Here is an 11870-nt window from a genome sequence, read left to right as displayed (position 1 = left end):
AGTCAAAGCAAAAGAGGCTCCCAAACTCCCCTTGCAAAATGCCAGCAAGAGACAATATTCTTATTCCATATGAAGGAGTTAAAGAAAACACAAAAAAACCCCAAAAAACAAAAATAAACAAACAAAAAACCAACCAAACCAAAATAAACAACAAAAAAACCCACAAAAACAACAAAAAAACCCCGCAAAAGCAACAACAACAAAAAACACACACACAAAAACAACAACAACAACAAAATCACAAAAAAAACCCCAAAACCAAAAAACCACCTGCAATATCTAAAAGCTGTCATTTGAATATTACTTACTGGGTATTCATTATTTTATTTAAAATTATTCCTTTCCAATGGGCTGCCTGTCATGGTTAGAAAAAAATAATAAAAAAAAAAGTTATGAAAATATCATTAACAAATGCTTATATCTGAGCAAGAAAAAAGCATTAGATATTTTTTAAATCTATGTTTCAAATGCTTGTCTGGATTTCTTCAAGCTTTCCTGGCAGGGAAAAGTCACTTATTTTTCTCCAGTTAGCACAGATGGATGGTGAAAGACCAGGGTTCTTTATCTCCCTGGCTCACCTGGGTTGTTTTGGGGGGTCTCTGAGGGGCTGGGGTGAGAGCAGGGATGGGAGAGTGTGAGGATGTGGCTGAGCAAGAGCAGCCAGATTAATTCTGTCCTGCCTGCTGCTCCAGGGAATTGCTCTTCTCAGCTAAGTGAGAAAGGTCAGTCAGGAAGGAAGCTCCTATTTTCAGGCATATTAAACCACTTGGTGCTGGCTGGAGAATCATCACAAATGACTGGGCAGCTTGGAAATGTTAAAGCCAATTAAAACAAGGAGAGACAAGCCCAGAGAGGGAAACCTGCTGGAGCTGCAGAGGAAAAAAGCTGGGCAAATTACCTTTAGGAAAAGGAGAGGAATTCTGGTGCTGGCCTCACATGCACACACACGTGCATCTATTCTCACCATGATAATATAGAAGAACAGGAATTAAAAGTAGCCTTGGCTGTTGTGCTCCATGTGCCATTCCCACAAAATGCCTCCTTCCTGCAACTCCAGCACCAGAGGAGCTCTGCTCTGCCTTTCTGCAGCGGCAGCTCAGCCTGGGGTGGAATGTCCACGAGCATTTATCTGGGGATCTCGCTCCAAATGAGAAAAAACAAACAAACAAACAAAAATAATAAAAAAACCCCAAACCAAAACCCCAAAAAAGCTGCCTGAGGGCAAAACTGCTTAGGCTGAAGCCAAGGCAGTTGAAGCATTCAAACACTTCTGAAGTTTGGTGAGACCAGCCCTGAGTGATGTTATAGAAACTGCTAAAGGAGGAAAGAAAGGGCAGTAAAATCCCAACCAAAACCAGTGAAAAAAGCCCAGAAAATGTGCAGAAAGCATAATTTCCAGTAATTCTAGTTCCAAATGTTTGAAAAACACAGGTAGAGACCCAGAAGTATGGGATTGATTCAAAAACAGAAAAAATCCTGTCAAGCAATACTCCAGTGATTCCCTTGTATCTGCTCACAATTCCTGCTTTTTTGGAATCCTCTTAAGACAGTTTTGTTTTTTTTTTTTTTTATTTTTAAGCACATCCTTGGTGGAGAAACACACTGGATTGGAGTTTTACTTTGGTTAAAATTGCGAATGTTGTCATGTGAGCACCACTGATAAGGGGCAGGGTTATCAGGTCCCAGCTGTCCCAGGGACTGTGCTGGTGTGCTGAGGCTGACATCAATCAGCCTGGAAGGTGTCTCTGCCCATGGCAGGGGCTTGCAAATGGATCATCTTTAAGATTCCTTCCAACCCAAACCATTTTATGATTCCAAGATTTCAGTTCCCAGAGAAACTTTAGTTTTGGCCAACTGTGTGAGCAGACCTCCACATTTCTCACCCCCAGCAGGTGGGCAAAGCTCCTGCAGCTCCACTCTCCCAAGCCTGGAGCTGCATTTGTTTTTCTGCTGTCCCTGGGTGCAGGAATTCTGCGGTTCCAGCGCTGTGCTGAGCTCTCCCTTGGCACGAGGCACGTGGATGATGCAGCACATTCCTGTCAGGCTCCGTTCCTCATCCCTGGCTCAGGCTGACGCCCCTCTCAGAGCCAACAGCCTGGAAAATGTCTGTCTGGTGCTGCCTCCAGCAGCTTGTTGGGTGTGACACACGGCTGTTCTGCCTCTTCTGACTCCTCTGAGATGGAGATGAGAAGTTTATTCCACACCTGGAAATGTTCCTCCTCCTCAGCATCATGGGGAGCATGGCCTGAACGAGCTTAAAAGCATCTTTGATATTAAATCAGCTCCCTGAAAGGTCTAGCTCTGGCCAGCAAAAGGCTGTGCAGACCTGTACAAGGACCACAGGCTGGGAGAGGGGAAAAAAAAGTATTTTTTATGCTCCTAAAGTAACTTCAAGTGTAGAGTGTGCTGCCTTTTTAATCTCAGGAACAACTTCAGAACACTTCCAGCCAGCTGCTGGTGCCACCTCTCTAGCAGCCTCAGAGCTGTAAACCTCACATAAGCTGGTTTAGCTCCTGCTGGCAATTACCAGAGCCAGGTGTGAGCATCCAAGCACATCTCCATTTGGGATGTTCTGTGCTTTAATTACATCTATTTAGAGTCACTTGGGCAAATCCGGTGGAACTCCTCTCATCCAGAGCAGAGGCCAAGTGCCAGAGTGCTAATTGCTTCATTCCCATTCTGCAGCCTGTGCACACCCAGCCTGGTGTTCCTAACTACGGCCAAAACAGAGTAAAAACACCTCCAATTCCTGGGGCATGTGGAATTTCCCCCACCCTCAGGCTCCCTAGAAGTTGATTTTAGAGACACAGGAGAACTCAAGGCCAGAAGAGCTGCTGCCTGACATTTGCAGTGAGACATCCTTCTGAGAAGTGTTGGATGACAAAAAAGGAAGGCTCATTGCTGCAGTGTGTGCTCTGGAGAGCAAATCCCACCAGGGGAGCTGTGGTGACCTCACGGGCGTGTGGGCTGTGAGGAAGGAGCTGGCAGCACAGATGTTCTCAGCTCCTACTTCTGCATGTGAGACAGGGAACCAACCCCGGCTCCTCACGGGTCTGGGCTGTGCACAGGGGCCTGGGAGGGAAGGGAAGATGTGGGAGAGGACAGAAGTGAGGGACCTCAGCCAGCACAGGGTGGTGACAGCTCTGCAGGGCTTGGCTGAGCTATGAGTGTGGCTCAGCACCCACCATGTGAGCTCTGGCTCATGGGACAAGCAGCCAGCTGTCTTCACCTCCCAGCCAATGTGGTGCATGAAACCTACAGAGTGATGGCTGTGTCAGAAGAAAGAGGGAATTTCCACCATTATTTAACTACCAGGTTTGTTGAAGGCGCACAGGAAGAGGCAGCACCGACCTCACCTGCCCCATGATCACCCCAACTGTCCTGCAACAGAACTTTGCTCTTTTTGTCACTCTAATTTCCTCAGAATATCCATGCATGGAAAATTTTCCTCTTCCACCACCTGATATTTTCCCATCTTACATCACCTGCCATGGACAGACATACCAAAGCTAAGAAAACAAAAAAGGCTCCTCTTTATTATCATATATCTTCATCATATTTGTCTTCTAAGCAAATGACTTTCCAAAAGAAATGTTATCAGTCCCAGGAGCTGGCTAAGGATGTGTGGGAGAGGATGTGCTTGCCCATCAGCACTTGGCTCAAGCCTGGTAGGGAAGGTCCATGCTGGCTGCAGTGTGTGCCCAGCTCTGGGGGCTCCGTGCCAAGCTCTTCCTGTGAGGTTACTGTGCAAAAAACCTCATTTCTTCTGTAAGGTGCAGAAAATTCCTTTACCTTTGCATGAGGAAAGGAAATGCCTTGCTGCACATGGGTGCTGTCTTACCCAAGGAGAGGAGAGTTCCTGCCAGGTGGGTCTCACTCTGAGGGGCTCTGGAGTCACTGAGGAGCCAGAAAGAGAGGGGGACACATTTGGTCACATCAGGAGAACATCTCAGAGAGAGAAAGGATGCAGAAGACTCACAGGGTTGAGTGTGGAGCATTAAATGTGACTCCATGCCCTGTCCCCAGGAGGCCAGAGCTGTGACAGTGGAATTTTGGGAGGGATGGGTGTTCTGGGCTTTGCAGCTGTGCAGCCACAGACACATCAGGGCTCCTCAGGCTGCCCAAGGGCTGCCAAGCCTCCTTCCAGGTAAGTGATCCCAGTATCCCAGTTCACAGCATGTGAACATCAGAGGGATTAACCAGAAAGTTTTTGTGTTTCTGTTGTTGCTTTTTAAAAAAATCTGAAACACCTCTCTGAGACTGCAGCATTTCTCTCAAAGCCAAAAAAAAGGAGGGTGAGTGTGTGGGGGGTGTGTGCTGCATTTCAGAGCAGCAGAGACATCATTTAAGATTCAGGAGCAGCAAACTGAGCAAGAAATGTTCCATGGGATAAATCCTATGATATCAACCAAGGCTGATTATAAAAATGGGAAACAAAACCTCAGGCAGGTGATTCAGTGTCTCAGAGACCATCCCATGACCACCAAACCTGTTTTGTGATCACATTTACAAATATTTAACTGTGGTGATTAAAATGTGATGGGGTCACTCACTGGCTCCAGGGAATACCCACGTCTGAGGCTGGAGATGGGGTGTGCATGTCCTCGAACAGGGACCTCACCTGCTCGTGTCACCTGCCCCGTTCCTTCCTGCAGAGGTGACATTTGGGAATTTCTCCATAACTCATCTCTCATGTAAATCATGTGGTACCTGGTCTGGCCCCCACAGCACATGGAGGAGTGTGGGATGCTGTCCTGGTTTGGGAAAATTTGCTTTAATTTGCCCAGGGACTTGCACTGTCCCCGTGCACTCCGCACTCCTCTGTCTGCCACGAGCCCTTGGTGACACCACACGTGCAGGGCTGCCCACTCTTGTGGCAGATGGTCCCTCAGGGGTCACCAGGAGGCAGATCCTGCCGTGCACAGCCCCTCTGCACCCCTGGGACAGCACCCTGGCACTTCTAACCTCTCCCTTTCCCTTCCCACAGCTGACAAAGAGGCTGATGAGTACTACATGAGGAGGAGACACCTGCCCGACCTGGCAGCCCGGGGCACGCTGCCCATCAACGTCATCAAAATGTCTCAGCAGAGCAACCACAGGGACAGGCCCCGCCGTCCCATCAGGGCCATGTCCCAGGACAGGGTGCTGTCCCCTGAGAGGATCATGCCCGAGGAGTTCAGCATGTCCTACGAACGGATTCTCTCAGACGAGCAGCTCCTGTCGGCAGAGCGCCTGCACTCCCAGGACCCGCTGCTGTCCCCGGAGCGGTCGGGGTACCCCGAGCAGTCCATGTCCAGGGCATTGTCACACACAGATGTCTTTGTGTCAACACCGGTCTTGGATCGCTACAGGATGTCAAAAATGCAGTCCCATCCCAGTGCCTCAAATAACTTGTACAATACCTTGAGTATGAACCCGACCTCGGCCAAGCGCCAAGCGTTCGCCTCGCGCCGGCACAACACGGTGGAACAGCTGCATTACATCCCCGGCCACCACCACCACTACCGCACCGCCAGCAAAACAGAGGTGACTGTTTGACATGACCCAGTGCATTGTAGATACTCCTTAAGGACTGGGGTGGCCATGGCACCCCGTTCTGCAGTGGCCTTATAGGCCAAGATAACCTCTACTAACTCAGTGTCTGCAAGGACTTCTCTGACAGTCCCACCCACGATGTTTTTAAAGCCACCCCTTCATCAGTGACACAGGAAGAACTGAAGCAGCAGTCAGACACTAGTGAGGGATAACGGAGGAAATTTCCTGATGTGCATCAGTTTCTGTCAAAGAAAGCCATAGTAATTGATGGCTCCTTCCAAGGGCTCACCTGCATTATCCCATAGTTTCCATTAATTCAGGACTTTTCAGTTGCTCCAAGGAGAAGCAGCCTGAGACAGGGAGGAGGAAATGCAGCCCCCCCATCCTGGCAGGAAGGGGCCTCACTCTTGGTCCTCATGTTTCTGTAGCAAGTAGGGAACTTCTGGCTGCTGGGGTCACCCCCAGGCTGCTCGACACCCGTCAGCACCCACACATCTGTTCTTTGTCACCCTTGGAGCAAATTCAAGGGCAGACTTTCCTACGGGACTGGCAGACCTAGGGACAAGAATAGCCTGGCTGAGAAATAAAGTTTTAGTTTATACTAAATATACTCATAAGATACAAACATACTAGTGCCTACAAATCGCCTGCTCTCTCAGTGTAGGAAGTAGTGGGGTTGATGTGTTCAATAAGCACAAATATGCTGAAATGCTTGTTAGACCCTTTTCTCCACTCATTCTAGTATCTTGGTGTCTCCAACATGTAAATAGGAAGGAGGAAGAGGGTTTCCCTTCCTCCAGCTTCTTGCCACTGCTGAACCTAAAGCACCAGAACCCGTTCAGCTCCACACTGCTGACCTGTGCTGGGGGAGGTCCTGACCCCACTGAGACCCCTGAGAACCAAGGCTGCCACGCTGCCACCGAGCCTGGGTTTCTCTCCAGAAGTTTCTATTCCTGATACCATTTTCCACAGCCCAGTTCCCCCGTTTCTGAACATTTTCTCTTCCCATTTACAGCCTGGAACTCCGTATGTAGCAAATAATTTTCCAGCCCTTAGCAGAGGCACAAAGCTGAGGGTGTCTGTTTACCGAAAAGCAGGTCGGTAACTTTCCGTGGTTTTCTCTCCCTGCAATGGCCTCCCAAGAAAACCTTCCAAATTCCAATTCCACTGAGTCCCAATCCTAACCATGAAGACAGTTACATTTCATGCATATAAATTATATATCCAGCATAATTATAATTAATGGGCATGTTGTATATCTGATATAACGCTAATTAGATACTGTATATTTGTAAAATCTTTAAAACATAGACTCGTGGGTCCAGAATTTGTGAGGGTTTTACCTTTGGCTTTCCAGACAGATTGGGCTTTGCTTTGTTTTTTGTTAGATTTGCGTTTTGTTTTTCTTTTCTTTTTTTCCCCCCTTTTGATTTGTGTTCCCAGCAAATTCTGTAGAACCGACTCCCACCGGAACACACTTCTGTGGCCAGGAAAGGGTCTCAGAGGGTTTGAAGGCTAGCCAGACCCGGTGCTGGAGTTGTGGGTGCTGGACACTGTCCCCATGTGCCCTGGAGGCCCCAGCACACGCACACCGCCCATGGCTCCGGGCAGACACGCTCCCTCCTCGGGGTGAGATGACTTCAGGCTGTGAGCACATCCCTGTGCACTTCTCCTCGTGTCCCACCTTCCCACACGGACTCTTTTCCTACGTGGCTCTTCATTAGGCTTCACTGAACTTTGCTCTGCCCTCCTTCCTCCCCTCAAATACCTCCCACCTCCTGGCCTTAAAGACGTTCCCAGCCCAACTGTGTCAAGTCCTGTAGCAAACAATGATTGGAGGGTGTGAGTGGGAGTCTCCTGTGGAGGCTTTGGTGCAGCACCAGGTTTTTCTGGTGCAGGGCAGGCAGGAGGAGCACGTGTCCTTACCCCAGTGGGACTGACAGGGGCCTCAGTGGGGTGTCCAGGTGGCCTTTCTCTTCCCCAGACTGTCCTGGAGCTGGTCCTATTTCCAGAGCTTTATCCTGCCCCATCTGATGGAGATTGTGTTGAGAAGGACTCCATCAGTGAGAGGTTACTGGGGCTTTGTTTGACGGAAACTGAGCTGGGAAGGAATAAAAAAATTACAGTCTCCAGGTCAGATCCTGCAGCCTTGGGCAAAATCACTCTGGGCAACAACCAGAACTGTCTGTGGATCAGGGTGGCAGTTCATGGCACGGGAGGGATGAGAGAGAACAGGCTCACACCTCACCTCCTGCCCCCTCCCTTGATGGACACTACTCTTCCCTGACTACCTCCAAGCTCCTCGGCTCAGTGGCTGGATTTTTCCTCCCAGAAGACAATCCCTGTGAAAACATTGCCCTTGCTGACCTTCCCACAGGCCAAAGCGTGGGACTCGTGTGAAGAGAAGAGAAACTCTCACAGCTGATGGGGAGGCAGCCCCTGCTGAGGTTCTGGGGCTCTTCCATTCTCGCTTGGCCTGAGCAGAGCCAGGGAGATCTGAACTCTGTAGGATGGCAGAGTGCACTGCAGAGTCTCCAGGAGCTGTGGTGGCAGAGCTGGAGAAGCGGTGACAGTGGGAGGCCGTGGGTAGGTGAACACTCCTCTCTTTCCATGTCCATACCTGTGTGTCTCAAGCTCTAGTCCTCATCTCAATGTTCCGTTTGTGAACTAAGAAGTTGCTGGACCAGATGCAAATTTGGAAATTTTTCATTCAAGTAGCCTGTGCTGATGCTGAGCTGTGCCTGGGCCATTTGACCTCTGTGTCTTCTCCTGTCCCGGCCAACAAATATCACAGGCCCTCTGCTGACGTGTCTTACCCGGGCAAGAATCCTCCAGAGAAATCTTAGCCTCCTTTCCTTGTCTTTTTTCCACACACTCAACTGTTTCAAGCAGATGTGTCCCACAAGGAGCCTTTTTAGGCCAAATCTCTTCAGGGACTCTGCCACCACCACAGAAAATTTTCATCAAATTTCCTTGGGAAGGAACCGTGCCCTGGATGCCACCTGGGCACCATGTGTTCCCACAGCTCACTCCGTGTGCTGGAAGGGGTTGGTGGCTGGGGCACTGGCATTTGAGCACACACAGGTGTCCTTAGGTCATTTTTTCCCTGTATTCCTCCTTCTGAGAATTTGTCACTGAAAGAACGCTCGGTCTGGGACCGAGTGTCATGACCCACAGCCTGGTCCCCATCACTTCAGCTCCCCGTGGTCCACACATGATGATGATAATGGGAATTTCCAGTTCTATGGAGGGGTCAGATGTCTGTGAAGCGCTTTGAGACCCTCTCACAACAGAAACTGTAGAGCAGCAAAGTGTTCTTGGTTAATCTTGTTTGTCATTGTCCTGGCACATCGTGTGTGATGTGTCACACTCCACTCTGCCCAGAAGGAGAGCGCTGGGGTGGGATTGCCCAGATTCCCACTGCTCTCCTCCTGGTCTGGGTCCTGGCAGGCAGCAGCTCCAAAGGATGCTGTTCCCTGTGCTGGGACCTTCCTGCTTCCTTCTCCTCATGTCTGAGTCACCACAACATCCTGCCCTCAGGAGAAAAGCGGGAAGCAGCCACATTCCTCTGTACAGTAAAATATAACCTGCCTTGATTAATCTCATATACTCTGAAGAATTGATCTATGTTTTCTCCACCCACAGGTGCAAACAAACACCTGGGGAGTGTCCAGTTCCCAGAGTGCATGTGCAGGGACTGGGGGAGGGGGATGTAGAAAAGTTTATATTATTTCCTACAAGCTGATAATTATTTGCATTCCCTGGGCAGCAACACATCCTGGATGGCTGCACTGGGTTTTATACAATTCTCTGTGTATGTGTATATAGATAAATATATATATATATATACATACATACTGTAAAATGCAATCAACACCTTCTGATGACCCTGTACCAATCAAAGCTTCCAAACTGCGTTGAATCATTCTTTGAAACAAGGAAAACTATTTTTAATGAACCACACACAGCACCACACGGAACAGAAACTTTGTCATAAAAAGCCTTCTAATGCCAGTGAATCATGTTTTAAGGAAAGTAAAAAAAAAAAAAAAAAAAGAAAAAAAGAAATATTTTTCAATGTTTTAATGTTCCTTTTATAAATGATGATCTGTTACTTGGGGATGGGGGCGGGTGGGAAGAGACACAGAGAGTTGTCTGGGAATAAGCCCTCCTTCCCTGGCCTGGATTTAATTTCTGTCTGCTGAGCCTGGCTGGCTGCAAAGCTGCTCCCAGGAACCTGAGCTCCCCACATGCACATTTCTGTTCCATCAGAAGCATTCCCACCAGGAATCTGCAGGAGCTTGGCATCAGGTTTTTGTAGATGTTTAGTTTCTGGTAGCTGGGAAGACATCCTCATTTTCTTCCACCACCACAAACAGAATCACCATGAAACAGGGTAATTTTGTGTTTGAAATATGTGTTCTCTTTGTGATCATTTTGCCATCTTCAGCTCATGGAGAAATAGCTTGTCTTTGTTTAGTTTCAGATTTAGAGCTTAATCTGGAAGGAGGGGCTGTGCTGAAATACCTTTAGCACGAGCAGATTTCGTGTTCAGGTGTATTTTGGCTGAGTTAAAGAAGGGAAATATGTGAGAAAGGGGCTTAAATATTTTCCTAGCAAGTGTTGTTAGCAATAAGCCCATGTTGGGGCTGCTCCATGGGGAACAGCCACTTCTGTGCTGTGTGTCCACAGGCAGGTGGGAGAAGGGATCATTCCCAGCTGTCTCCGTGGTGAGAGATTCCCAAATCCCACCGGGGAAAAGCCAACTGTGCTTCACCCAAGGGTGAGGGGAGAGTTGGACGCGTTGGTCCGAGTGCGTTGGTGTCAATCTGAGAGAGATCTCTGCTCCCAGCACCCCAGCTCTTCACCATGGCCACACAATGTCTGGGAGGTCTCTGTGCCAGGAGGGCTCCATCCTGAGAGGTCTCCAAGCCAGGAGGTCTCTGTGCTGGGAGGTCTCCATGCCAGGAGATCTCTCCATCCCTGGAGGTCTCTCCATCCCTGGAGGTGTCTCCATCCTGGGAAGTCTCTCTCCATCCCAGGAGATCTCTCCATCCCTGGAGGTCTCCATCCCAGGAGGTCTCTCCATCCCTGGAGGTCTCCATCCCAGGAGATCTCTCCATCCCTGGAGGTCTCTCCATCCCTGGAGGTCTCTCCATCCCTGGAGGTGTCTCCATCCTGGGAAGTCTCTCTCCATCACAGGAGATCTCTCTCCATCCCAGGAGGTCTCTCCATCCCAGGAGGTGTCTCCATCCCAGGAGGTCTCTCCATCCCAGGAGGTCTCTCCATCCCAGGAGGTCTCTCCATCCCAGGAGGTCTCCATCCCACCCCGCTGCTGGGAGGAGCTGCTCCCCCTGACCCTCTGCTCTGCCGCCGCTCCTGCCCGCCTGCAAACCCCTGAGACACTTTTGTAGCAAGAATTTCTTGGCTCTGAGAAAGACACTTCTTACTGTAATATTTTTAGTTTGGGGGACAATATTTCCTAAGAGGGGTTAAGTGGATATTTTTGTGCTTTAGCCCAGTTTATGGATTCCATGTTTATTATACAGTAGTACTGAAGAGGAAGTACATTTGTATCTGTAACTTTGCACAGACTCTTGGTTAACCATTAAACAAGCTTCAAGATGAGCAGTATTTGACTGTTTTTCTCTGTATTATTCTTGTTGTTATACTTACCTGTAAAAGCACATTCTGTATGTACTGTAAACAAAAATATTATCAGTTTAGTAAAATTTAGAGTCTTAAGGATTTTTCCACTTTTGTCAGTAACAACTATTTATGGATTAAAAAATAAAGGCAATTTCAACATATAAATTGTTTCTTTTTGATATCTATTGGGGGGAAACAAAAGCCATTTTCTTGGCAGCCTTCCCAATCTTTGTAACCAGCGTTTGAAAGGTAGATATCTGTGATTCTGTGTGTAGTTAAATAGCATCTATTAAAATGAATGCTGCAAGGTCTGGAAGACTCATTATTTTTATGTATTTATTTACTGCATTTCATCATCTTGCCAGGAAAAAAGCAGGGGAAGCAGAGAGACATTACCATTTGCTGTAAAATTTTGTCTCACAAGCCTAGAATGTTTTATTTTAAAGTTGCCCTTCATTAAATTTGCCTCCATAATCCATGATATTGTCTCCATCTAGAAAGCTTTGAATTGCAAAGTTGGAACTTGTGGAATGTCCCACGGTGGTGAGGCTTCCACAGGGGCTTTGCTTTTACCCTTGGCAGTGGAGCACACTCAGGATTTCCCCCATCACCCTTCCAGGGTGTGAAAATGCCAAGGAGATCGGGGTGGGTGTGACTGAGCAGCCCCCACTGCCACCACAGAGGGG

At 48.5% G+C, this 11870-nt stretch overlaps 1 protein-coding gene across 1 annotated transcript in view; it reads left to right on the top strand.

Annotated features, from left to right (window-relative positions):
- Window positions 1–10580, top strand: part of SHISA6 (shisa family member 6) — a gene marked incomplete at its 5' end in the record, with an annotated part of 179017 nt that extends 168437 nt beyond the window's left edge. Inside the window, one exon of the mRNA XM_015645357.3 lies at window positions 4988–10580. Coding sequence (XP_015500843.1) covers window positions 4988–5538 — 551 coding nt within the window. The remainder of the gene's footprint in view (window positions 1–4987) is intronic.
- Between the last annotated feature and the right edge of the window lie 1290 nt (window positions 10581–11870).

This window comes from Parus major, chromosome 18, assembly GCF_001522545.3.
Source record: "Parus major isolate Abel chromosome 18, Parus_major1.1, whole genome shotgun sequence".
Classification (NCBI taxonomy): domain Eukaryota; kingdom Metazoa; phylum Chordata; class Aves; order Passeriformes; family Paridae; genus Parus; species Parus major.
This window is presented reverse-complemented; position numbering and strand designations above follow the sequence as displayed.